Raw genomic sequence first — 27,127 nt, 5'->3', positions numbered from 1 at the left:
ATGCTATACTATATTAGGACAAAAAATATTTAGAATGCCTAGCACTTTACACAGTTAATTTTAAACGCTCTGCTGTCCAATACTTATCAAAATTTCAGGCCAAAGACTGACATTTATGAAAGACTGCCTAAAACCTATGTAGTCCATCCATTTCTTCAGATCACTTGGTCTCCATTCTGGCTGTGCATCAGAGTAACATTCAGAGATTTAAAAAAAAAAAAAAAAAAAAAGACAAAAGCACACCCCAGGGCTCCACCACACTTCTGAGATTCCAGTCCAATGGTCCAAATGTTTCTGTTACACAGGAGCCAGGCTGAAAGCCAAAGCTTGAGGACCACTTCCTTGGGTGAGGCCCAGCTGCCACTGAGCTATCCACCTGTAGTCTCCTGGCTCTCTCTGGAACTGTGTTCACGGAACTGAGCCTGGAGCCAGGCCACCTGCCCATCCTGAGTAACCTTACACATTAACTACCTTCTAGAAAGTCATCCTTGAGGAGCCAGGGAGGAAAGTTCTCTTGGGTCCTAGTTCCAGCCATGGTTCTGCTTTAATCTTATAAACAGTAGTCATACAAGTGATGGTGTTTCACCTCCTTGCCTTGGCTGCCAGCAAGTTCTTAACTCTGGCAAGTGAGGTGGACCTTAAAGCCTGTATTTTGCCTTTCCCTTCTTTGTTCTGTCTTCTCTTCACCCTAGAATTTCCTTATTTTTCTTGTTTTGTAATACAGTTGTTTTTTTAAGTCATCTCAAGGCTTTTTTTGTAACAAGATAGGAGACAAAATTGTTCACAGAACGCATAACCCTGCTGCACGACTACTGATTTGCTCTTAGACTCTCATCTGAGTATGAGCCCATGGGAGGCAAGGATCAGGTCGCTTCAATGGTTCCCAGCACCTGAGCGTAGCATGCGTTGTAGGTGCTGATAAGTGTTTACCTTTTCTCTCCCCTCTACAAAACAGCGTTGCGTACCTTAGCCCCTCAAATTTATTTAATCAGTTAATCCACGAAATAGGATTTCTTAAAAATATAGAGCTGAAGTTCTGCAGTGCTAATAATGCTGAGGGTATGGTTTGTTCTCGATTGTTTTTTACTGCAAATATAATTCCATTATGAGACCAAGCTTTTGTGAACTGGTCAAGAACCAGGTCTTAGCATCTACTCAGCTGCATCTGCTTCAATGAGAACACAACCAACTGATAAATATACTCCTGATATACAAGCTGTTGGTAAGCGATGGGCACTGAGGAGATGGATTAAACAGGAGCATTGGTCTTTCGTGTGTTAACCAACATGTCAAATCGTCAACCTACCCAGCTGCATCTGACTTAAACAGAGCTGAAGGACCACGCCATCCATATCATTCATACCTGTCAGATCATTATTATCCCAACGGCGCCGCTGCTCTGCCAGCTTTCGCATCCGCGTTTTCACTGAGGAGCCCTCGGCTGCTTCCAGTCTTGAGTTGAGCCCTCTCCTCGCGCCTGGCACGGGTGCCGGGACAGCCTCAGCGTCGCTGGCGGGAGCAGGGGCTGGGGGCTGTGCCTGAGGAGGTGGAGGACTTGGAGGACAGGGTTTGGCGGAAGCTGCCTCAACCGGTTTTTCATTTTCCAAGTTAGAAGCTTCTACTTCGGTGGCGTCAGAACAGCGTTTTTTGGATGGTGATGGTTTTGTACAAGACTTCTCTAGATTGAAAAAAGACAACCGCCCCAAAAATTCAAAATTCCGTATTATCTCATACCCTGAAAACTAGCAGCAGGTACTTAACAAATTAAAACATGATGCTTCTCTAGTCTCTTTAAATGATTTTCTTACAACAAGAAATATATAAAATTCTACTTTCAGTAGGTTAGAAATCTGATATGAGAGATTTCTTTTTAAGCAGACATGTAATTTATGGTTTAAAACACCCGAATGAAAAGATATTCAAATAATATTCTCAAGATATTGGCCTAATACTTTATGTAGTCTTAAGACACTAGGAAATAAAAAGCATATGCATAGAAAAAACAAATGTTTGGAGTGATTTTAAAGGTTACACAGTCCAATCACCTCATTTTTAGATAAGGAAAACCAAGCCCAGAGCAATTACGTTACCTGCCTAAAACGACAAAGCTAAGGGTAGAAACAGGCTTTCTGTTTTTAAAACATTTTTTTTGTGAACAATAATAAGCAAGGTTAGAAGAGAACCTGGCTCAAGGTATAGGAAAGGCAGGGAACCAAAAAAGCAACTGATTTATCTGGTTAATACCAGGCAAAACCATTGGCACAACTGTTTTTATATTTTCATAACATTTCACATTTTAAGCTGCCACGGACACTTATAAAATAAATTTAAAAGTCCTAAAATAAAAAGGAGCTACCCAAACATAAGGCATATTATTGCTACCCAAGAATGACTTTTAATATATCTCCTGGGAAATTAACATTTTAGGATATAGGAATGTAAACTGCATATGAGGCCAGTTTCCCTGGCTGTCTGACCCAGTGTTCTTGTTCTGGCAGTACCCGAAGTTGTTACGTGCGAGCCATGATTGCCCTCATAGACATCAATTTAATCAAACAGACATCATGAAACTTTCTCATCTTCTGTAACTCACTTATGTTTCTATTTTTTATTAACTCATCTAATTATTTTTTGAAAGTGTTCCTATTTTAACATGTATCACCACCTGGGAATACAGAATTAAGTTTATAGTTCTCATATAAAACAGGAAATATTTCCATTGAAGCATCAAAACATAGTTCCAACCACTAAAGTACAGAGTACTCAACATTTCATTGTGTAAGTTTGTGTCACAACGAAAACAGAAAAAGATCCTGAAGTGGAGCTAGGCCTCTCTTTTCCTGACCGAATACCATATATACCATGTATGTCCGATATAGATACCACATATGTGGAATACATATACCACATATATGTATATGTAATATATGTTCTACGTATGTGTACAATATATATACCATATATGTGATATATATGGTATTTCCTCTCTTCAAAATGTGTAAATATATGAAAATAAGTTCCCATCCCCATCCTATGGTTAGCTTACAAAATCACTGTGAGCCAGCCCGTGCCCTCATCACTTTTGTAATACTGATTTTGCCTTCTGCGATGCTCTCTTTCTATATGCCTTTTTAAATTTATGCTAAGGAAAATTATTATCTCCAGATGATTCCACACTCTAGGAAAAGACCAAGGTGGCTAACTTACTGATGCAGGCGGGGGATGCCAGGATTTAGGGCAGAATAAGATAAGTTTCCAGGTGCGTTTAGGTTTGTTTGTGTATATTTATTTATTTTTGTCCAACTCACCAGTTGTTAGATTAACCGCCTGTACTTTGAGCCTAGCTCTAGAGAGCTGGTTCAACAGACAGGATGAAGAGGCTCATTAAACTTCAAGATCTGCAAGCAGGTCTGCCTTTCATTACCCTGCTCATGCCAGAGACCAGCTGAAAACTTGGTGGTCAGCTGTTCGGCACTGTTGGGGTAAACTCCACACCACCACCGTGTATGGGTCCCTCTGCTCCTTTACTTTTCTCCCTTTGGGGGTTTTAAGGATAACTCTGGGTTGAGGAAAATGAAGTTCGACCGATTAATTTGAAGTTATTTATCGGATACTCTGGTCTGGTCTGGTAGATCAAGGCCTAATATAATCGGCCTGAACTAGAACAGAAGGCTCATCTTTCCCCCAGAGGCCACTATTACATTTGTCTCCCAAAAACCTGAGTTTTTCTACACACACAATAAAATGTTTGGGGCTTATCTCCTTTAAAAGATGCAGATTTTATTTTTCCCCCACAAAGTCTTTTACCTTCACTACCAGGTAGGGGTTGCTGTTGGTTACTTGCTTCTGAAAGTGGCTCTCTGGCTCTCTTGGCGTGAGTCACAGACCTTGCGGCTGCCGTGGGCCTCTCAGCCATCTTTCTCTGGAGGTTCTCTCGCCTGGCACGGGTTCGTTCAAGCAGTTTCTGTACATGTAATACAGCAGTGTTAAAATACAAGTTCAGGGGCACCTGGGTGGCACAGTGGTCAAGCATCTGCCTTCGGCTCAGGGCGTGATCCCAGAGTTATGGGATTGAGCCCCACATCAGGCTCCTCCACTATGAGCCTGCTTCTTCCTCTCCCACTCCCCCTGCTTGTGTTCCCTCTCTCGCTGGCTGTCTCTCTCTCTGTCAAATAAATAAATAAAATCTTTAAAAAAAAAAACAAACACACAAGTTCAGTCAAAACTTCACAGAACTTGAGGTACCTTCTAAAATCACCAGCTGCCATATAGGATAACATTAAATACATTTCCAAAGTGAAATCCTATGTAATTTAGGTTAAAATTCACCAAATAAGCACCCCAATGTCAAAATCATTACAGATGTAAAATGAATAAAATGTGTAAAGTTGGTTTGGTTATATGAGATTTAAAATGGCCAGAAGTTTTTTCTGCTTGCATCCAAAGGTAGAATCTATTTCCACACCCTCGCATTGGGCTGGCCTTATGATTTACCGTAACCCACAGAATGAGGCAGAAGTGATACTGGGAGCCTTCCAACCTGGGGCTTCCGAGGCCTTGCAGTTTCTCTGCTCATTCTCTTGGAACACTGCCACCAGGTGGAGAAGCCCAGGTCAAACATGCTAGAGACACCTGGCCCCGCTGAGAGATAGCATCCACCACCAGACTTGTGACCATCTAGTCCCTGATAATTTGCCAGATCCCAGTAGACTCCGGCATGACCCCAGGGGACACCACTGGAAACACAGCCTCGCTGAGCTGAACACAAATTGCAGAGCCACTGAATCGTGAGAAATAACATGGTGGTTGCTTTAAGCACTTTGGTGACAAGAATAATGGTCTCCCGAAAATGTTCATTTCCTAATCCCATTAACCTGTGAATGTTACTTTGCTCTGCAAAAGGGACTTTGTTGATGTGATTAAGAGTCTTGAGATGGAAAGATTATCCTGGATTATCTGGGTGGGCCCAATGTAATCGCAATTGTCTTTATGAGACAAAAGAGACAGGAAGGTCAGAGAGATGTGACCACAGAAGCAAAGCTTGGAGTGATGGGATTGGTGGCTCTGAAGACAGAGGAAGGGGCCACATGCCAAAAAATGCAGATGGCCTCCAGAAGCTAGGAAGGGCAAGGAAACAGATTCTCCTCTAGAGCCTTCAGAAGGAACACAATCCTGCCAACACCTTGATCTCAACCCAGTAAAATCCATCAGCCTTATGATCTTCAGAAGGTAATTATAAATATATGTGATTTTAAACCACTAAAAGTGTGGTAATTTGTTATAGCAACAAAACTAATACAGCCACTAAGATTTGGTATAATGGTAAACAGCAAGAGATAAGAGACATATTCAGTCCTAAAAACATGACATTTCCTAAACTAACAACAAACACTAACAAAAAATCCCATTTTATTTAACTCAATATCAATATATAAAAAAGTAATTTAATGTGATATCTTAACCATTCCATAAACTCATGATTACTCTATTCTTCCCCTGAATCAACTAATGCTTCTATTCGAATCAGTATGGTAGGACAAACACAAGAGCCTGTAAAACAATTCTTTTTCTTTCAAAAGTACCCAGCTAAAGGAGGCATGCAAATTATTGGCTGGAGTTTATATGGCCTGCACACACAGATACAGTGTTAGTGAAGACTAAGGAATTATACTCCCATTTGACCTTTTTAATTTCCTTAATTAAAGTGGAATACTCTTTAAAATTCCTCTGAGTATGCAAAAGAAACATGAGCTAAATTTGGAAGGTATAACTCTCTACTTTTCTTAGGAGTAATTTCCTCACTAAAAGAAGTGAGGCTAAATCTAACTGCCATGTCACTGAAAGAGTTAATTTATGAACCAAATGCCTCCTGAAACACAAGACCTTCACTTCACCCTTTAAATAAAAGTCTTCAACAAACTCAAGAGTGATATTGTTACATAAATTCATATGTATATGATAATTTCCCCATGATAAAATATATCACTTACCAGATACAAAAACTAGCCTAATTTTATTCATTCATGGACATGCCCACATTCCATTCTGGTCAGTTAGAATACTTGTGAGTCAGTATATCTTCAGTTACCATGAGCAAGAGGTCAGTTACAAAAGAATGTGGCTTTGCCATTCAAACATACACAAGTACTCTATTGTCTACATTAGATTCAAAGATTTCAAAATTTTTAAAAAACTGAAATAGATAAGCAAAAGTTCCCTAATCTATAAAATAAGGACTAAAGATTAATTTACAAGAAATTATATATCTGGGGCGCCTGGGTAGCGCAGTCGTTAAGCGTCTGCCTTTGACTCAGGGCGTGATCCCGCTATTCCGGGATCGAGTCCCACGTCAGGCTCCTCCGCTATGAGCCTGCTTCTTCCTCTCCCACTCCCCCTGCTGTGTTCCCTCTCTCGCTGGCTGTCTGTCACATAAATAAATAAAATCTTTAAAAAAAAAAGAAATTATATATCTAAGGAACATAAAGTTCAATTAACCTAAGTCTCTATAATAATGCATCAGGAATTCAAGGGTTCCTTATTTATAAGGTACATTCCTTCAACTATCACACCTCCTTCTTTAAATAATAGAAGCATAAAGAAAAAAAACTACAATAACTAACATAACCGGGAAATAAGACATTCCACATGGATGAATCTAAAATAGCTGAAGCTTTAGTCCTTAAGCAATTTCTGCCACATACACACCTGAAATCATTTCTGACAGAAATCTTTCTAGGAGGTATTACTGATTTCCCTACTTTCTTAAGCAGAGTACACTCAATATAAATTAACTTATTATTTTCAATAATATCTAGGAGCATTCTTTCCCAAGTCAATACAGAGATTTTCACTTAATTCTCAAAAATAAGAGAAATTCCATTCAAAACAATAACAGCAGTTTATTTATTGCACAAGAGAAGATGCTTTACAGAATATTTTAATTGTGGCTTTTCTCCTTTAAAGATCCCACACAGAAAGCTCTGACTTCACACACCTAGCTCTGGGGTTCTCTATGGCAGTCTCAGTCTCAGACTCTCCCTGTCTCAAATAAATAAAATCTTAAAAAAGATGTAAAAAAAAAAAAAAAAAAGAAATGGCAAGGTAGGATTCAAAAATCAGGTTGCAGAGTTTGGGCTCTTAATCACTTTGCTATAAACTGTCTTTTAAATGGCTCAGTCGGTTAAGCGTTGGACTCTTGATCTCAGTTCAAGGTCATGAGTTCAAACCCCGCATTGGGCTCCACACCCAAACTGTCTTTTGACTAAATCCAATTGCTCTTTTTAAAAACTTATTGTCGGGGCGCCCGGGTGGCTCAGTCGTTTAAGTGTGGGCCTTTGGCTCAGGTCATGATCCCCAGGGTCCTGGGATCGAGCCCCGCATCAGGCTCCCTGCTTGGCTGGAAGCCTGCTTCTCCCTCTCCCTCTGCCCCTGCTTGTGTTCCCTCTCTCACTGTGTCTGTCAAATAAATAAAATCTTTAAAAATAAATAAATAAAAACTTATTGTCAAGAGAACTAACTTCATATCAACATAACATTTTAAATGTTACCAGCTGATCATAATGATAAACATCTGCCTTAACTTGCTTGTTTGTCCATGAATCAAGATGGCTTCTTTATTTCTGGTTGGTCAAGGAAGAATATAGAAAGACACTGCCCTGTGGACCTTGTCTAGATCCTTACTCAAACAAATTGTGAATCCATGAGACATTTCAGGAAATCTGAACATTGACAGAATATTTGATGATATTAAGGAATTGCGTTAAATTTTTAGGTGTGATAACAGCACTAAGATTTTTTTCAAGTGCTTAGTGTTTAATGATAAATACTGAAGTTATTTATGTTTGAAATTATATGATCTCTACAATTTGCTTCCAAATTACTCAGTGGAAGGGTTTGGAGGGGAATACAGTGACACAATATGGCCATGTGTTGCTGGGTGATGAGTCCATGAAGAGTTATTATACTTGAGAATTTGAAATTTTCTACAATAAAGGAAAGAACATGGCTAAAATGTTCTAACAGTTACTGCTGTATATAATTATTTGTTTGTAAAATAATTTGCACTGAATGGCTCTTTTCTTTATTATTTCAGCAGAATGTTTTTGGATGTGCTTGATGTTAGGGAAACATCTCTCTGAATAGGAAAGAATAGGCCTGCATTCATGAAGCTCACATTCTGGCAGGAAATATATTCAACAGGTAACTGCAAGCCAGATGAGCATTGTGAAAGGTGATCTGCCCTCTGAAGAAGAGAAATCAAAGTGCAAGATAGAGGTTAAATCAGTTTGACAAGCAGAAAGGGGAGGGAGAGAGGAGTATGCCAGACAGCACCAGTGACAGCAGCGAGAAGCAATGCACACCAGCCTTGTTTGAGGAAAAGAGAGTTTAGAATGGTTGTAGCTTTCTCAACCAGAGTTACCAAGAGAATTAGTCCTAATGCCCTGACATTAATGCAACGGATTCACATCTCTCGTATGCTTGTAGGATGGCATGGTTATGAATCACCTTTGGGAAAATTAACAAAGTAGTCTTTCAAATAATTTTCTGTGGTTCTGACAAGGAACTCTGGTTGAGAAAATCACTTTATTTTCAGTCCTTTAAGACAAATAACTGTACCAGTTCACTTCCCAGTGCAAAAATGTTATGAATGCTATAATTAAGCACCTAGTCATTGGAACCAATTCAAATAGTTCACTCATTACCAATTAAGGAAAAGATGTCAAAGCTGTTTATTCCAACTGCAACTGATCTAACTTTTTATAATGTAAACCATACATGTTTCTGAGCACACTGTAAAGCGAGAGGTTTCTTTCCAATAAAAGTTTCTTTCAAATGAGATTTGTACTAGCTTTTGAATCGACATTTTCAAGTAAAATGAAATACAATTTTCAGCCAACTTTCAAAATGCATTGTTCCTGTCAGTTACTTAGGAGAATAACAAGAATATTCAGGACACATAGGAATATTGTTTTAAGGAATCCTATCCTAGCTTAGTAACATAACATATCCTTTTTAACTTCAAAGTATGTGAAAAATATATGGTGCATGATCAGCCCTATTCTTTAAAGCTAATACAAAAATGTGTCCTGGGTTTTCTGCCAGAATCCTCAAGTAAGGTTAACGAATTAATGTTTTCCCCTAAATGAGAATTTGAAACAAAAATAAATACTGTTATGTTTGAATACAAGTAAACTGTAACTGTTGAAACTTTTAGCATCTTAGACTTATGCAATTGTAACTACATCTCCCAAAAAAAGAAATATTTCTACTCTCCATAGCATTTAAATTTTTAAATCTAGTGTAGAGACATTTTTAGGCCCACTTTGCAACAACTCAAGAAATAACAGTTTGAAACTTGCACAACACCCTAAAGGAACAGGAACTGTCCTGGAAGAAGAGGGAGTGGACAATTGACAACATCAAACTCCTAAGTATGTCCATGTACATTCCCAACAAGACTGGCCAAGGATAGAGAAATACTTGACACAATGACGTAATTAATGCATATTCAATTTCCAAAGGACAAAAGACGAGTTAAGTATTGCTGTAATGTTATGCTCCGTAAACACAAAGAAGTTTACTATTTCTTTACTCTGCTTTTTTAAATTGTTGGCTATTAACTCTGCTTGTATATATTCAGCTAGCACGGTTTCCTTTCCATTCAAGTACCAATCCCGGGACGAAACTTCTTCCTTAACTGAGTAATCAAATCTGAAGAAACTATTGACGTTGTAGGAACGGATGCAATGATTTCAGGTACTGGCTTATTTTAACCTTTTGCTGTCATTTCGGTAACAGCACCCTTTAAATGCATAGCATTCTGCGGGGCGCATGAACCCCGCAAATCACATTCCATTTGCAGGCGGTGGCTGCACACAGCACTGAGTCATTCAAGGACCCGACTCCACCCTACACCTTATCCCCGCTTTCACTTCCAGCAGGACCAGTTCCACCAGGCCCCAACCTCTCCCTCGGAAGACACAGGGCTCCACTACTGAGGGGTGTTACAATAATCGGGGCTGACAGCAGGCTTTTCGCTACCGCCCTTTGGGACAGACTCAAAACTTTCGTCCCTGAGCTTCAGCTGCAGGACCGCAATACGTAAGCCTCGGACCCACAGCAGCCGCCGAGCCACCTGCGTCCTCCCCCACCCCCTTCTCCCCTACAGTTCTCCCAGGCGGACCCCCCGCACACACACGCTGCGCACGCGCGCGCACGCGCCCTCCACCCGGTGGGCCCAGAGGTCCACAGAAGGTGGGAAGGGTTAGGGTAGGGGCTGACAGCGGCTATGGCAGGCTGCGCCCGCAAGTTTTCTCACCTCAGTAAACGGGTCCATCGCCCCGGACTTCGAGTGTCAATTGCGAGACGACGGAAACGGTGGTTCAAATTCAGAAAAAGAAAAGAAGTGAGTCTCGGTTCAGTGTGTCACTTGGAGAAAACCAGAAGGCCGGGGGGAGGGGGGAGGACTCTCCCAAACTACTCTCCTCTACCCCTCAGTCTTCTGTATCAGATTCGGCCTCCTGCGGCCGTTCAAATTTGAATTTCAGCGCCTGTACAGCGCGCCTGCGCGCGGGGCGGAGCGGACACGCCTCTGCCCGCCCCGGCTCTCGGTCACGTGGCCTTGAGGGGCCGCGGGAGTTCCGGTCGGTAGCCGGCTGTCTCTCGGTCACACCCCAGCTCCAGAGGCCGGAATGCGGCGGGAGGTGCGGCGCTCCCGGCACTCCAGCCGCCTCGGGGCTCGAAGCCCCACCCCAACGTTCGCACAGCCACCCTGTTTAAGCTGATCCCTTGGGACCCGCGGTGCTTGGACTTTCCCGCCTTCCGTCTTTCCTTAATATAGAATTAACAGCCCTTGTGTTTGAAATCCCACGGGCCTGGTGGACTTCTGTAGCTTTTCGCCCGCCCCTACGTCGCCCTAATGGGGACTGGGGGCTTGGTCTTCATGAGGGGTTGTTGTACTGTGGGTCCCCGGATATTTGGGGCTAATGATCCACCTCGGGCGCTAGAGCCCTTCCTCTTTGGGAAAATAAGGCTAATATTAACAGACTGTGAAGAGTTCATACTCAAAACTCCTGTGGTGCCTTTCTATTTTAAACCCCATCCAAATTTAAACGCTGTTAGAGCTGGAAGGATGAAGAAGCCATCCACCTTCATGATTTTACAGCCGAGAGTGGGGAGACCCTGAGACAAAGAACTCTTGTCCAGCAGAAATGAAAATCCCATTCTCAGCTCGTGGTCTCTTTCCCACCACGAGAACAAGCTGTGTCTCACGATTGTTCTTTACAGATTACTCAGAATTGTAAAATACGTTATGTAATTACTGTATGAGATTCATTTCTTCTTCAGCAAGTCTATGCTAGGACTTGCAAAGACAACAGTTCTTGCTTGTTCAGCTGAAAAGCAGCACCGTGTAGATGAGGGAGTGACTGCCTAACGGCTGAACAAACCAAAACCATTCTCCCAAGTAAGATGTTTTGGTATATTTAATAACATTTCCATCTTAGCAGTCAGTAGACGTTACAAAAAGTATTTCACGAATATCATCTCTAATTTGAATTTTGATGCTATAGGTTGTAATACAAAGAATTCTGAGTGTGGAGTAGAGGAAATTGCTTGGAATTTTGGCTCCACAAGGACCATGTGACCTTAGGCAAATCATTGAACCCACTATTTTAAAACCTTTTGAAAACACAGTTAAAGCTGACCCTGTACCTAGAAAAATGCCCATTTAATCATAAAGTATTTGACACAGAATTTGATAAAGTTCATGTTCACCAAGTTAGCAACTTCTGGTTTAGCTTCTCTGGATTTTAGTTTACTCATCTGTAAAACAGGAATAATCATCCGCCCTGCGTTCCTCAGAGTTGTTAGGAGGATCAGATGAAAAACTGAAACAGAACCAGAAGTATTTTGTAATAAGCCACTACTCAAGTGTTTGGTGTATCAAATTATTAATATTTAACTCAAAATATGCTACTTATGAACCAAAGAGGAAGAGGTGTTTGCATTTTTTTTTCACTGCTAAGCAGGAAAGGCGTGTGTATGCGTGTTGGAGGGGAGGGAGGAGAGTGTTGTAACCAACATTGGAAAAGAAAGAATTAGAAATTCATGTAGTCTGTGTGCCTTCCCGCTTTGGCTTCTGTGAGCCTTAGGTTCTTTATAACCAGATTCTAGTCAAGACTAAAAGAGATGCATAAAGCACATAGTGCAATATAACTTATCCAAATATTTGGTTTCTCTTCCTTCATAATCCCCTTATATGTTTGATCTTTACCCTGATAATGAGGATGGTGAAGATGAAAGCAACCACCAAAACAGTAGCTACAGCATGTTAAACACCTCCCAGCTGCCAGAAACTGTGCTAGATACTCAAGTCTACTCTTCCTCAAGTCTACAGCCATCGTCACCTAACATGTCTCCTTTTCTCCATTCTTACCCCCTGGCCCCTGGTACTTCATTCTTCAGTTTATAAACTGGAATTTCTTTTCTCCTTTTAAAACTTGTGTTATCAAATATTTCCAGTTTACAAAAAAAATAGTAACTAAAACATAACCATGTACCCACCACCTAGCTTAAAGAGATATATAATTTTATTCTTGAAGTCTCCTGTGTGTCCCTTCTTAATTCCATTCACCTTCTGCTCCCTGAGGGTAAAACTATCCTGATTTTAATGTTTATCATTCCCATGAAATTTATGTACTTTCATTACATCTACATATATATCCCTAACAATATATTGTGATCTACATGAACTTTTTTTACTTTATGTATCTTTCTTCAATTATTTATTTTTCTGCTTCATATTCTTTTTATGAGATTCATCGTCACTAATAGCTGCATTTCATCCATTTTCAGGGCTGTATTGTATTGTATGAATATACTTGCAATTTATGTATCCATTATCCTGTTAATGGATGTTTAGCTCATTAACAATATTTCATTCCAAAGATTCCATGATGCTATAAATAATTTTATGTATCCTTATATACACATGCAAAATTTTATCTACAGTAATGTACCTAGGAATTATTTTGATAAATATACTTCAATATTACTGCCAGATATTAACAATAAATTTACTCTTCAAAATGATTGTCACAATTTTTACTTCAGTCAGCAGTATATGAGCACTCCTGCTACTGCTCGTGCCTCCCTAACACATGGATACTTTTTAGATTTTGCCATTCCTGTCTGAGTGCACTTCTCTTACTCCTGAACTTGAGCATTATTTCATGTGTTTATTGGCCTTTCGGTTTTCCTTTTCTGTGAATTTCAACTCTATATCCTTTGCCTATTTTCCATTATTTAGTTTTTTTCTTATTGATTCATGGGCTTTTTGTTGTTTGTTTACTGTTTTCTGGAAAAATAAGTATTTTTAGCTTGAAATTATTTTTTCTTAGTTTATGGTTTATCTTTTCACCTTAGGATGTTTTGGATGTACAGAAATGTTTAATATTAATGTAATTAGATATATGTATATTTTCCTTTAGAGATTGTGCTTTTTATGTCTCAAGAAATCCTTCCCTACTTTGAGGTTATAAAGGTGTTTTCCCATATTTTCTACTAAAAAGTATTGTTTTCATCATTTCATCTTTAAATTATCTGGTTTGATGTTTTTATTTGGATAACCAAATGTCTTAGCAGCACTTATTTGTCCATTCTTTCCCCACTGACCTGTAAAGCCACTTTTGTAACATATCAACTTTTTATGTATATGTAGGTCTATCTTGGAGCTCTTTATTCTGTTCTGCTTCCTTTGTCTATTCTTCTCCCCATATCAAACTGTCTTAATTAAAAGTGTTGATATCTGGTAGGCAAGTTAAAAATTAAATTGGCTTGGCTAATTGACTTGGCTAATTTGGCTCCTCGTTTTTACAATTTACGATCAGATTGTCAAACTCCACAAAGAGAAAAAGAAACCCTTTTGAGATTTTTATTAGAATTGTACTGAATTTATCACATAATTTGGAGAGAATTGACGTCTTTGTAATATTGAGCCTTTCCATTTGTGAACATGGTAGAGCTTCATTAATTTAGGCCTACTTCAGTATTTTCTGAAAATGTTTATAATGTACTTCCCTACAAATCTTTAAACTGATTTATTCCTTTGTATTTTTGTTGTTGTTGCTACTTTTACGTATGATATCTTTTTAATTGTTTTTAAATCATCACTGGTATGTAGGAACATAACTGATTATTGCAAACCTACTCAACTATCTTATTAGTTTTAGTAATTTATTTATAGAGAAGGATCTTTTTAAAATGTGAATTATGCAGTGCCAATTCCTTATTCAGAACTAGTTCCTGTCTGTCATTGCAATTACAATAATATCCAAATTCTTTATCATACCTACAAAGGCCCTAAATAATGTGGACTCTGTTTTCCTTTTCTAATATAGGCCAAATATCACAGTACTCTCCCTTTTCTTCACTAGGCTCCAGCCTCATAGGCTTTTTTTCCGGACAAAAAAAGACCAAATTCCTTTTTTCTTCAAGAATTTTCCACCTCTTAGACGCTCCTCCTCTAGATCTACCCACGTCTGGCTCCCCATTAATTGAGTGTGAGGTAGTACATTCTACCTCCTCAAAGACTTCCCTGATTGGGTGGCCACACCCTTCCTCCCTGCCCCCCTCCCAGTCTCTTTCCATCCTATTAAGCTGATTTATTTTCTTCATTGCATTTACCACCTATGTGGAATTATTTTTTTTTTCTTAAGATTTCATTTATTTTTTTATTTGTCTGAGAGATGGAGAGCACAAGCAGAGGGAGCGGCAGGCTGAGGGAGAAGCAGCTTCCCCGCTGAGCAAGGAGACTGACGTGGGACTTGATCCCCGGACCCTGGGATCATGACCTGAGCCCAACGCAAGACGCTCAACTGACTGAGCCACCCAGACATCATTATGTGGAATTCTTTTTGTTATGTATTTATGTTTTTTATCTCTCTCTTCTACTAGAGTGTAAGCTATGGAATGGCAGGAGCATGTCTTATTTATAGCTGTAATCTGGGAACCTTTAGGGGACATGAGTTCAGTAGATGTTCGTCAAATGAATGAGCATAAAATAACTATTATTCCCATTTTAGAGATAGGGAAACTGAGATACAAATAGGCTAAGTGATCAGACCATCACCTAATAATTTGAAACAGATCTTCCTGACTTCAAATCCTAGACTGTTTATATTTTTGACATTTCACTTAATTTATTTACTTGGATCACCAAAGACACAATAATGATGTAAATGTGCCCTCGAGCTACATCCATAGGCCTAAAATATGGCAACCTGCTTTTCTCTTGGAATTGCTTTCTTTAAAAAATATTTCTTTTTTAACTATTGAAAAGAAATGTATGCTATAATCACATGATTATTAGTAGACTATGCAGTTTGGCTTAAATGATATTAATATTCTAAAAGTCATCAGAACTGTCTTCCCTGTTTTTTGAATGAAAATCTCAACCTCTCAAGTTATTTAGGTAAAGACCACAGTTTATTACATTAACTTAAGAATAGAATAAAGGCTATGTAGATTAAAGGTGGCACTTATGAGTATTTGCTCCTTCTAAGATCCTTCCTTTTCAACAAAGGAAATAATAATCATATCTTTCACAGGTAAAATTGATGGGGGGCTAAAAACACAAGCATTTGCAAGCATTTACTCAATAAAGACACTCCAAATGTTATATATTTACAGTTAATTTTTCAAAATACATTTGCACTCATTCTCATTTCATTCACAAAATGATACAATGATGTAAATATTCTTATTTTTACAGGGAGAGAAAAGGCCAAGGTCTAACCACAAGGCAGTGGCAAGAGGGATTAAAGTCAAGTTCTCTACTTCAGGTATCTGGCTGAAGGGCCACTTCTTTTATACATTTATTATAATGAAGAAATAAGAACCATCAAAGGATGTTGTATACATGTTACTGGAAAGGGCTGTTTTATTTGTTATGACCTCTGCTATTAATTGTCCCCAGCATCACATTTTAATGGTTCTTAGCATCATATTTTTTTTTCTTTTCTAATTTAATCAATGAAAATGTTTCATATTCCAAAGTGAGGGAAAACAAATTGTGCTTTCTGAAAATATTGTATTATTCTTAAAACCCAATATAACTACACTCATACTAGTCTCAAAATTTATACAGCTTTAATCTCCTTTTTACTTTCTCAAATGGTGAGTAAGGGTATTAAGAGAATTCATATTTAAAGGACTACAGTAAATCCTTTCATAAGGAGGAACAATTCTTTTACGTACTTATCACACTATAAATTATATATTGATAGGTTTATTTTTCATATCTAGATTTTTCTGAAGTTATATTCACAGAGCCTATTTTTAGATGTTTAATGATCCATATTAAAGAAAAGCAGTTCTTAAATATTACAGAGTAGCAGAAGCCAATGTTTCTTAAACATCAAAGCCTCTCTATTGAATATCAAAAATCAAATCTTAAAATGGATGTCAGAAGAAGATTCATTGTACTCCATTGATGTCTGTCATGCACTTCTTTATCTTCCAAACACTTTAAAAATTTCTCTTCACATACTACTTTTAGACCATGGTTCTTCTACTCTCTCATTAATGCTTCCAAATTTTGGCATTTGTGACATCCACTTTCACTCCCCACGAGCTTGCTTCTCTCAGTCAGACACCATCCTGGTCTTCCTCGGCACCATTCAGGCCTGACATGTAACAGGTCATCGAGAAATGTTTGCTGATGAACACTCAGAGGTTACAGTCTTCTACACCCTGACCTCACCACTCCTCAAACTTTCCAAAGAGACTGACCTCCTCCTCTCTTCTGCTCAGCCATCACATGGCCTTAGTACTCAATTTACACCACTGTATTTTGATATGATTTCAGACTTATAGAAAAGTTGCAAAAGTTTTATACGTATACACATAGAGAGAAAAAAGCAGAATTCCAGGATGCCTTTCAACCAGATTCTTAATATATTAACAGTTTACTATATTTACTTTATTCTCATAACCTCTCTTTCTCTCTCTCTCTCCCTCTCTCTGTACACGCATACACACAGATACACATATTTACATATATATGTGCATAATCTAAAGTATTTAGGGGTAAAAGGGCATCATGTCTACCAGCTAATCTTAAACAGTTCAGAAAAAAACATATGTATATACACATATACATATATATAGTTGTATAGTTATGTATATATCACTCTGTGTGTGTGTGTGTGTGTGTGTGTGTGTATGTATGTGTATTTGAGAAAAGAACTTTGTTGGCTGCTCTTCCTCTGTTCCACAATTAAATGACTAAGAACTCTAAATTCTACCCTGAGCTCTCCTACCTACCTACACATACTCCCTGGTTGATTTCATCGGTCCCATTGACTTAAAATACTGTCCTTATAGTGATGTTTCCTACGTTTATTTATTTCTTTAGCATGATCTCTTTCCTGAGCTCTGAACTCTAATATCCAACCACCTACTTGAAATCTTGACGTGGACTTCTAACTGGCATATTAAACTTAACATAACCAAAATAGGATTCCCCACTCAACCTGTTTTTCCCTCATCTTCTTCATTTCTGTACATAATACTACTATTCACTCAGTTGCTCAAGCCACAAACCTGGAGTCATGTGCATGTCCTTCTTCCTCTCCTCCCCACATACCCAACCTACTGATCAACTCCTCTAAATATGTGTTGGGTCTTCTACTTCTTTCTCTCTCTTCAGCTCCTATTCCACTCCAAGCCATTATCACCCTCGCTTGGCCCACTATAAGCCTCCTATCTGGTTTTCCCACTTCCATTCTCACCCTCTTATCCATTGCCCTCAGAACAGTCAGTACAATCTTTAAAAACAAATAATCCGTATTATGTCACTACCCTGTTTAAAATCAACCAGTGGCTTTTGATTGCATTTCAAATTAAGTCCAAATTCCTTTCGCTGGCCTCTGCCTACCTCTGAGATGTTTTCTCCTTCCACTTCCCCCAGCTCACTGGACTCCAATTATGCTGACCTTCATGTAGTTCCAGGATCATGTCAAGATCATTGCCATCTCAGGGGTTTTCATTTACAATCCCCTCCACCTAGAATGCTTGTCTCCCCCACCCCTCCAAATTTACTATGGCTGACTCTTATCCTTCAGATCTCAGCTCCAAAGTCTGTTAAAGAGGCCTTTTCAGACCCCGCCCATGACAAGTCACCATCTAGCATGCTTCCCTGATTTACTGTACTTCATAGCACCTATCTGTATCTGTAATTATACATTGGTTACCTTGATTCTTGTTTGTTGCTCCCACTGTAACATACGTTCCAAGAGAACTGGGACTCTCAACACAGCATCCTTGGTGTATGTACTCGAAGACTGGTTGATGTGTGTACATCACGTTTACGTATGTGTGTTTGTACTATGAGGGTAGGTATCATGTCTTCTGCATCATCTTTTTGCCTTGTATGTAGGAGGCACTTAACAAATCTGTGGAAGGAGTAAACTAATGCACATCCTGTTTTTTTCAAAATATAATTAAGACAGGCAATTTTTTTTTGCCTGATTAAAAAATATCCTTCCTCCCTCAATCATTTACAACAAAATATCCTATCAAAAAAAAAATCAGTGTTTCTCAGGATTTCTGTGCTGTTCTATTTTCACTGAGGTGAAAAGGCAGAGGAGATTTCACAAAGCATTCTTTGATTTGTCTCCCACTTAATGCTTTTCATTCTCCTGAAAAAGACATACTAAAAACATTCCATTCTCTCAATACAGACATCCTGAAAGCATTCAAATGTCACTCAAAATTTTTTTTCAAAAGCACAGAAACCAACTATTCCTTGGGTTTTTTTCTCTTTTATGAGTCAAGGAATATTGTTTACAGCTTGTCCTGAGGCTTCTGTTAATGTTTGTTAGAATGGGGTGTTGCAATTAGAGTTCCTCTGTTCTTTTATAATGACAGACTGCTGCAGATTAATTTTCCTCAACTCGTATTTTCAATGACATAGAATGTTATAAATTGCTTCCAATAAACAGGAAGAAAAGTCAAAACTATATTCTAGAACCTTCTCCTGCCCCTATTCTTTTAAATTCTTATCTAAAATTTAAATGAATAAATATTATTTTTATGCTCTAATTCCTTTGTTACTGAGATAACTTCTTAAGAAATAAAACTTTTTCTCAGTTTCAAGCATGATGTATACTTGACCAGCCCTTAACAATATGAACCTTTTCTATAGAATGTGAAATACTGTAATTATTTGTCTTTCCACTAGCACTAGCAATACTTAATTAGCAGCCTTCTCCAGTCTTCCCCATATCTTTCTTCCTTTTTCTTAGTCTTTATTACACAATTCCCCCATTCAAAGTAAATGATCAAATGTGTTTAAGTCTTTACAAAGGAGATTGTTGATCTGTTTTCTAAAACAACAACAAAAATGATCCCCTCTTATTACAGAGATGTTTTGACTTTTTTTCAGAAACTCCATGGATTATGAATAGTTTACTATGTAGCATGTACATGAAATATACAGATTAACATATGAGTTAAACAAAAGTTACTGAGCAAATAAGAAAAATATAAGCTCTTTTTCCATAACATAAAAATCCCACCACACAAAAAAGAATTTCTATCAAAATTCCTATTTTTCTATCATCTTTCATATTTAAAATTGAATGGAAGTCATCATTAAAGATATTCAGTAATCAAAATGATCCACAATATAATGTTGGTAGTGTATGTAAAAATGACTATAAAAGTAAAATGAAATATAACGTTATAGTAGGATAACTACAATGACATCCTTAGCTACTGTTGGAAAACCTAAGTTTAGTAAAACTTTAAAAAGAGGGGAGGTGCATCCTTAAAGATAAACATAAATTATTAAAGGCAGTTTTAATAAATTCTTAACTTTATTTTACAATCAGTGCTTTGAAAATGGAGTAGTAATTGAGAATCACATCAATTCTTTTGTCTCAATATTAATGGTTTATATAGAAACGGATATAAAGAAAAGTTTCTCAGAAAGATGGAATTGTTCATTGTTCTGGCGGAAATGTAAAAACAATGCTGACTCAAAGGCAGCCAAGTGGACAGCTGCAGATGCTGTGCCCAATGGAAATACTGAGCAGGCATAGCACCAATCAATAACAAAGCAGATGTACGAAGCTTGATGAGGATGAATAATTGCATAGGCAGGAATGGTAAAGCGAGCTGAGAACAGTACTAGTTTTGTCAGAAATTAGATAAATTCTTTGTATTCCCAAATTTGTTAGCAAGAGTACTTCAATGCCTAATAGTACACAAAGAATACCTTTTCAAATTGCTTTGATTAAATTGATATGCACCTTTAAAAGCACTTATCACTAAAGATATTTAGAAATGAAAATTATCCATATGGAAATATTGGTAGGGTGACCATAAAAATAATTTTACAAGTCAAGAATGAAATAATGTTCTAGGTGCATCTAACTACAGGGGCATCAAATTGTTTATTTTTGAATTCTTAAGTTTAATGGACTGTTGAAGAGGGAGGTATACCTTTAGGGCACATCCTTTTCTGACTTTAGTGTGTGTGTATGTGTGTATAAACACTTTCCTAACTAGTCAGTAAGTTTCTGAGGATAATTAACATGTTTTATAATGTACTCTAAAAGCACTAAGCCCAATGCCTTATATGTAAATAAATAATTTTGATTTCTTCGGAATATAATGAAAGTGGAAAATATGATTAAATATGCTTTAATAAAAGCATTCAGAATAAGTTCTTTACATAAATGCTGAATATATGATTTGGAAATATCTTTTAGGAGTCTTTTTTTTTTTGAGAAATAACAATTCTTAAATTGCAGTGACTTTAAAACCTGGAAATTTGCAGTGGTAATAGATGCATTTTTATAACAAACTTGGAAAGCAGTTTTCAGAGTTTTAGTTACATAAGGAAGATAGGTGTGTAAGGCTCATTTATAGCCTTTTATTTTCCTTAAGACATATGTTGCAGGAATAACTGCCTTTATGAATGCAAGGATTCATGGCTCAAAACTATATCAAGTGCTCTAACCTGAAGAGTCCGTCTTTACATGGCCATTTTATACCATTCTATTTTCTTTGAGTTATCATTGAAAATGCATACTTTCTATTGTCTACTTATTAATTTACAAATATTTATTGAGTACCTACTGTGTGCCAGGCACTATTCTAGATGTTGGGAATATAGCAGTGAACAAGCAAAAATCACTTTACTTATAGAAATTTTATCCTAAGGATGGAGACAAGATAAATCAGTAAAATATTTGCTAAATTAGTGTTCAGTACTAAGGGGAAAAAGTGAAACAGAGAAGTAGGGTAGGAAATCTGAGAAAGAAGTAGAATTTTAAATTGAGTGGCCAGGAAAGGTCTCACTGAGAAGTGACGTTTGGATTAAATCCTGAAAGAGGTGAAGGAGCTAGTCCTTTGGCTGTCTGGGAGAAGAGCATTCCAGGCAGGGGAAATCCCAAATTACAAAGGCCTTGAGGTGAAACAGTGCTTGGCATAGTTGGGAAATATCAAGGAGGCCAATGTGTCTGGAAGAGACCAAGGCAGAGAGTGGGGGGAAATGAGATCAAAGAGATGACAGGAGGCTAGGTCATAAAGGACCTCATAGGTAAGAAGGGAAGCCATTGAAGTGTTTTGCATAGAAGAATGGCATCTGACTTTTTAACAGGATCACACTGGCCACTGAATTTTGAGAATAAAGTGAAGAGGGTAAGGGTGGAAATATGGAGATCATTTAGGCTATAGCTATAATCCAACAAGAGATGGTGGTGGCTTGAACCAGAATGGTGGCAGTGGTGATAGTGAGAAGTGGCTGGATTCTGGATATATTTTGAAGAAAGTATTCACGGGATTTTCAGACAGAATATGATGTAACGTTATCACTATTTGTGATAGTTAAAGTTCCACTGTTCCCTCCTAACTGATCAAAAAGTTACAAATTCTCACACATTTTCTGTCATTCCTAGATTATGTTAACATAACTTTTGTTCCTGAGTTTGAAAACATATTTCAATGATTTCTGTTCCTGTCTCAACCTTGAGGAATGGTAAAGAGAAAATGTGGCTCAGAAATTTGACAGTGCCAACACTATCTAATGAGCTCATCCTAAACTGTAAGCTCGGGGAGACTTAGTTCATTTACCTTATGTCCTCCAGGCCTGTCTCAAACCCTTGCACACATCAGGTTCTCAAAAAATGTTGAATGATATAGTCTCTACATTTTCCATGGAATGACAAACAGAAGACAACATCCAGCGATATCAATTGCACAATCATAAATTAAAATTTGTATTTTACGGGTACCTGGGTGGCTCAGTAGGTTAAGCCGCTGCCTTCTGCTCAGGTCATGATCCCAGAGTCCTGGGATCAAGCCTGCTCAGCGGGGAGCCTGCTTCTCCCTCTCATTTTCCCTCTGTGCCCTCTCACATTCTCTCTCTCAACTAAATAAATAAAATCTTAAATAAAATAAAATTTGAATTTTAGTATTAAGGCTATTAAGCTGGAATACTCAACTGATAAATGTATTTGAGCTTCCTTAAATAATGAAGATGCTCATTAACACCTTTCAACCTAAAGTTGTTTTGGCTTTTTCTAACCTTTAAACTAAAGAACAGAGGAGATTGGCTTTGCAATATACAGCTAGAGCTGTCATGTCACACCATCTCTCGTGAAGCTACCGCAGTGTTAAGCCCTCTTGACACAAACGTCTACAGGAAAAATCAGAACAAATTGCGGGTATACCAGTAGCGGGAGACCCAAGCCTCTCCCCGGGCCCAGCCCACACAGATCCTGGAGGCATGGGGCTACGCTGTGCACGCCGGGAGTTGTAGTTTTCCTCCCTTCTCTCACTTCTTTTCGAGCCTGGCCGCTGGCGCGCTAGCGCCCCAAGCGGCGCGCAGGCTCTGTGAAGCGCAGAGCGCGCCGAAGGCGAGGAGCGTTTCCTAGCAACGGGGGAGCGGCAACGTCACAGCGGCGGGTTCTTAGCGCAGCTGCCCACTGTAGAGATTCCGTGTGTACCTTCCGGCACCTGCGGGCTGGAGGGAGCGCTTCTCACAGCCGTGTCCGAACGTTCCTCGTCTGTCCTTATCCGCTTTATCCTGCCCCAGGTCGCGGAGAGCAGCCTGCCGCCGCGACCCACCTCTGAGGCCCGGGCCAGAAGCTAGAGGCGGTCCGGCCGGTTCCCTCTGGCCCTCGCCCCCCGCGCCCGTGGAGCCAACCAGCCCCCCGCGGCCTCGGCGGGACGATGCTGGAGTCCATTCGCGTGACGGGTGAGTGCCGGGAAGGGCTGGCCCTTGGGCCGGCAGGGGCGGCCAGCGTCCTCCCGGCCGCTGGCGGCGGGCGTGGGGTGACTCGGGCCGCAACCGCCCGGAGGCCGAGGTAACGGTAGGACGTGGGCTCCGCGCGGGGCGCGGGCGCTCAACCCGGCTCCGGGAACAGTGCGCGGCGTGCTGGAGGTGCTCAGGGAAAATCCGGGGAGGGAAGACAGAAAAACGGTCCCTTTTCTTTTTGTCGCTTATTATCAGTAAGCACGTGCCGTGGAATCTAGGGAAGTAAATTACGATATACACATTACTGGCCCTACAAATGTGCTATCTAAACATTTCATTTCAAAGCCTATTAGGTATTGTAGGGTACTGGCGTCTAATATTCTAGAATGTTCAGAAAAATCAGAGCTAAGCAAAAGAACACATTCCTGTATGTGTTTACGCAGCGCTCATTTCTCTCTATGCTTTAGTTCTTAAGTCAGTGAGAACGTTTTGAGTTGATATTATTAGTAGGTTGCTCTATAGTATGTATTATACCAACCTGAAGAAATGGGTGTTCAGACCCCAGGTCAGAAAGTTTACTTGCCTTTTATTTAAAAAAAAAAAAAAAGTGGATGTTAACCATTTAAATACTATCTTACGTATTAGAAGGCTTTTCTTGACCCTTATCCCGGCATTTAATTCTGTATAACATTTCCGCAAGACAGGGTTCGTGGTAGTCCACTATCATGACGAAGAACAACAGAGTGAAGGGAAATGCCTAATCCTCAAGCTAGTGTCAAAAAAAGGCCAGAATTTTTTACTATCAGGCATTGCAATACCAAACAGACCAATTTTTTTCTATCAGTTTTTAAATTCGAAAACTGAATTCCTTTCCAATGAGAATACTTGTGGTCTTAATTTTATGGTGTTTTATTTCATGTTCCGTTTTTTTAAAATAGGGAGCTGATTTTGTACTTTATCTCATCTTTATTTATGTTGACAAGAAGCATAGGATCTAAGATCTAAGAAGCAAATTAGCATTAGAGTTTTTTAAAATGTAATTTGATGTAGACTATTTTTTCACCTTAAATTACAATGAAAAATTTGAAAGTTACTTAAAAATGCCACACCTTCTTTTTGTTTTGGAGCAGGGTCTCTCAGCTTTGGCACTATTAACATTGAATTAATGGATAATCCTTTGTTGTGGAGGGCTGTCCTATGCATTGTAGAATGTTTAACAGTATCCCTGGGCACCTGGGTGGCTCAGTCATTAAGCGTGTGCCTTCCGCTCAGGTCGTGATCCCAGGGTCCTGGGGTTGAGTCCCACATCAGACTCCCTGCACAGTGAGGAGTCTGCTTCTCCCTTCCCCACTCTCCCTGCTTGGTTTCCCTCTCTTTCTGTGTCTCTCTCTGTCAAATAAATAAAATCTTTAAAAAAAAAACAAAACAAACACAGTATCCCTGGCCTCTACTCACTAGATACCAGGAGCCCGCCCCCCCCCGCCCACACACACAGTTGTGACGACCAAAAATGTCACCAGATATTGTCAAGTGTTCCCTGGAGAGCAAAATTACTCCCCTCCCCATTTGGAAACCACTGCCTTGGAGGAAAATATAGTTTTATTCCGTCAAAGTGAAGGTTTTTAGACAACGATTTAGAAATAAAATAATTTCCCCAAAACAAAAACAGTCATTGTAGAGAGAGAATATGATTATGATAATAACAGTATTAAAAAGTGGGTATTCTGACCAACCAGTCAGCAATAGAAAGTGGATCTCCTGCTTTTCAGTAGGTGGAGTTGGAAGTTTAAGAAGAGGTGCTTTATGAAATAGTAGACTCATTCCTCTTGTCTCGACTCCGTTTCTGTAATTTAGCGGCAAAAATTACTCCCAACTCTGCATGTTGCATACCCTGAGATAGATAATTTCGCAGTGAATTTCTGTAGTTCAGTAAGAATTAAAGCAGCCACTTGCAGCATTTAGAGCCTTAAATTTACAACCCCTTTAAAAATAATTGACCAAATGGTTTTTCAAAATAGTTTATGTCTGTGTATAGTACTGGACTAGTTAAAATGGTAGTTTCAGAACCCTATGACAAGCAGTTTCACTAACATCATAGCCCAATTTGGACAGCTAGAAACTTTATGAAGAGAGTATAGCTGAAAACATGCCCACCTTTTCCCTTGCTATCCTCTCACTACTCATTGATACCTAAGAAGCCCATGTTCTTGTGGTTTTTAATCTCAGGAGTGAAGCAATTAGTTAAATATTTCTGAAATCTCTTCCTATATAATATCTTACTTTTGACTTATTAGTCAAAATTTAATATATTCTGAATATAATGTCCTGGTAGAACTGCTGACTGGGGAAGTGAAGTAAGATGTCTATGCTACGTATGCTGTTTGAAATGGAACCAAATCAGAAAAGTGTTTGCCTTCTCAAAGCTTTTTAAAGCTAGATTATTAGACTAAAGCTACTAAAATGTTGATTCTAGAATATAGAAGTAATTACTTACTGTAAAATTTACCTTGGAAGTCCAAATGTAATGATTCTAAATATTTTCCCGTTTATGTTATCGCATGGAGTATTTCTGTAGGAGCTAAATATAATATTGAATACTACAGGCTGGCACTGTTCTTAGCACTTCACATACATTACCATTTTTAATCTTCACACCAATACTATGAAATATGTAGTAGTATTACCCCATTTACAAATAAGGAAACTACAGCCCAAAGAAGTTAACTTTGTCAAGGTCACAGCTACTAATAAACAGCCAAGATTCAGATTGCAAAAGTTCCATTCCAAAGCCCAGGTTTTTAACAACTAGGAAAGGCAGAACTAAATTACAATGACTATATGTTGATTTAAGCCACAAAGTTCAACATGAAGATCTCATTTAACATCAGTGGTATATTAGGTGATAGTTTACTCAAGGTGTTGCTTTTTAAGTTTTTTTTTTTTTTTTTTTTTTTAAAATTTTTTTTTTTTTTTTTTTAAAGATTTTATTTATTTATTCATTCGACAGAGATAGAGACAGCCAGTGAGAGAGGGAACACAGCAGGGGAGTGGGAGAGGAAGAAGCAGGCTCATAGCGGAAGAGCCTGATGTGGGGCTCGATCCCATAACGCTGGGATCACGCCCTGAGCCGAAGGCAGACGCTTAACCGCTGTGCCACCCAGGCGCCCCTGCTTTTTAAGTTTTTATCACAAGCAAGCTATAAATAAGTTTTGCCTGGAAAAATCATACTTTACTTGATTATAAAATTTTCAAGATAGAAGACATCTGGCTCATTCAATGAGTAACAAAAAGCTGTCAGAAGCCATATATGATTATGGTACTCTGATTTCCTACTGCCCTTATTTTGTATGGGATATAAGTAATTAATGATAAATGATTAATGAGTCATCTGGAAATGAAGCTCCTTTGTAACAAAAGTGAATGTTTAAAAATACTGGAGACAAGCGTCATCTTAAGGCCACTGTTTGGCCATATGGGATGAATCTACTTAGCCCCATAGCTCCTGTTTGTCTTACACCAGTAGGCGCCTGCCATTAAAACTTTTCTCCAACATCACTGTTTCATTTTTTTTTTTTAAATGCCATCTTGGTGTGATTCTTTTTCTCAACCTTCAGGCATTCAAATCCTGTATCCTTTCCTTCCTCTCAAATATTATCTTCCCTTGGCTACGTCTCTGGTCATCCTTTATAAGCAAGACAGTGAGTGAGCCAAAACAAACAAGTGTATGCCATAATGAGACTTAACAATTTCAGTATTGGAGGAGGCCATCATACAAACAAATGTAAAACTGGGACCATGACAGGTGCTTCAAAGAACCTTCTGGGAAAGGTGTCCTGAATAAGTGATATTTGAACTGAA

At 38.8% G+C, this 27,127-nt stretch overlaps 2 protein-coding genes across 9 annotated transcripts in view; one reads left to right on the top strand and one right to left on the bottom strand.

Annotated features, from left to right (window-relative positions):
- Positions 1 to 10,457, bottom strand: part of ANLN (anillin actin binding protein) — a 49,075-nt gene extending 38,618 nt beyond the window's left edge. For all 3 annotated transcript variants that reach the window (XM_034670449.1, XM_002918650.4, XM_034670454.1), the window contains exons 1-3: positions 10,319 to 10,457; positions 3,808 to 3,964; positions 1,364 to 1,678 (exon numbers count right to left, since the gene is read on the bottom strand). In XM_034670449.1, coding sequence (XP_034526340.1) covers positions 1,364 to 1,678; positions 3,808 to 3,964; positions 10,319 to 10,336 — 490 coding nt within the window. In that variant the 5' untranslated portion in view covers positions 10,337 to 10,457. The remainder of the gene's footprint in view (positions 1 to 1,363; positions 1,679 to 3,807; positions 3,965 to 10,318) is intronic.
- The window catches only part of KIAA0895 (KIAA0895 ortholog), a 64,742-nt gene continuing 47,866 nt past the window's right edge, over positions 10,252 to 27,127 (top strand). For 2 of the 6 annotated variants that reach the window (XM_034670499.1, XM_011224207.3), the window contains exon 1: positions 22,901 to 23,269. In XM_034670499.1, the coding sequence (XP_034526390.1) occupies positions 23,245 to 23,269 (25 nt within the window). In that variant the 5' untranslated portion in view covers positions 22,901 to 23,244. Of the gene's footprint in view, positions 10,406 to 15,772; positions 15,843 to 22,899; positions 23,270 to 27,127 lie in introns of those variants that run through there. The other 4 variants (XM_019799059.2, XM_034670488.1, XM_019799058.2 and 1 more) reach the window with 4 other exon arrangements.

Source organism: Ailuropoda melanoleuca, chromosome 1 (genome assembly GCF_002007445.2).
Source record: "Ailuropoda melanoleuca isolate Jingjing chromosome 1, ASM200744v2, whole genome shotgun sequence".
Classification (NCBI taxonomy): Eukaryota; Metazoa; Chordata; class Mammalia; order Carnivora; family Ursidae; genus Ailuropoda; species Ailuropoda melanoleuca.
This window is presented reverse-complemented; position numbering and strand designations above follow the sequence as displayed.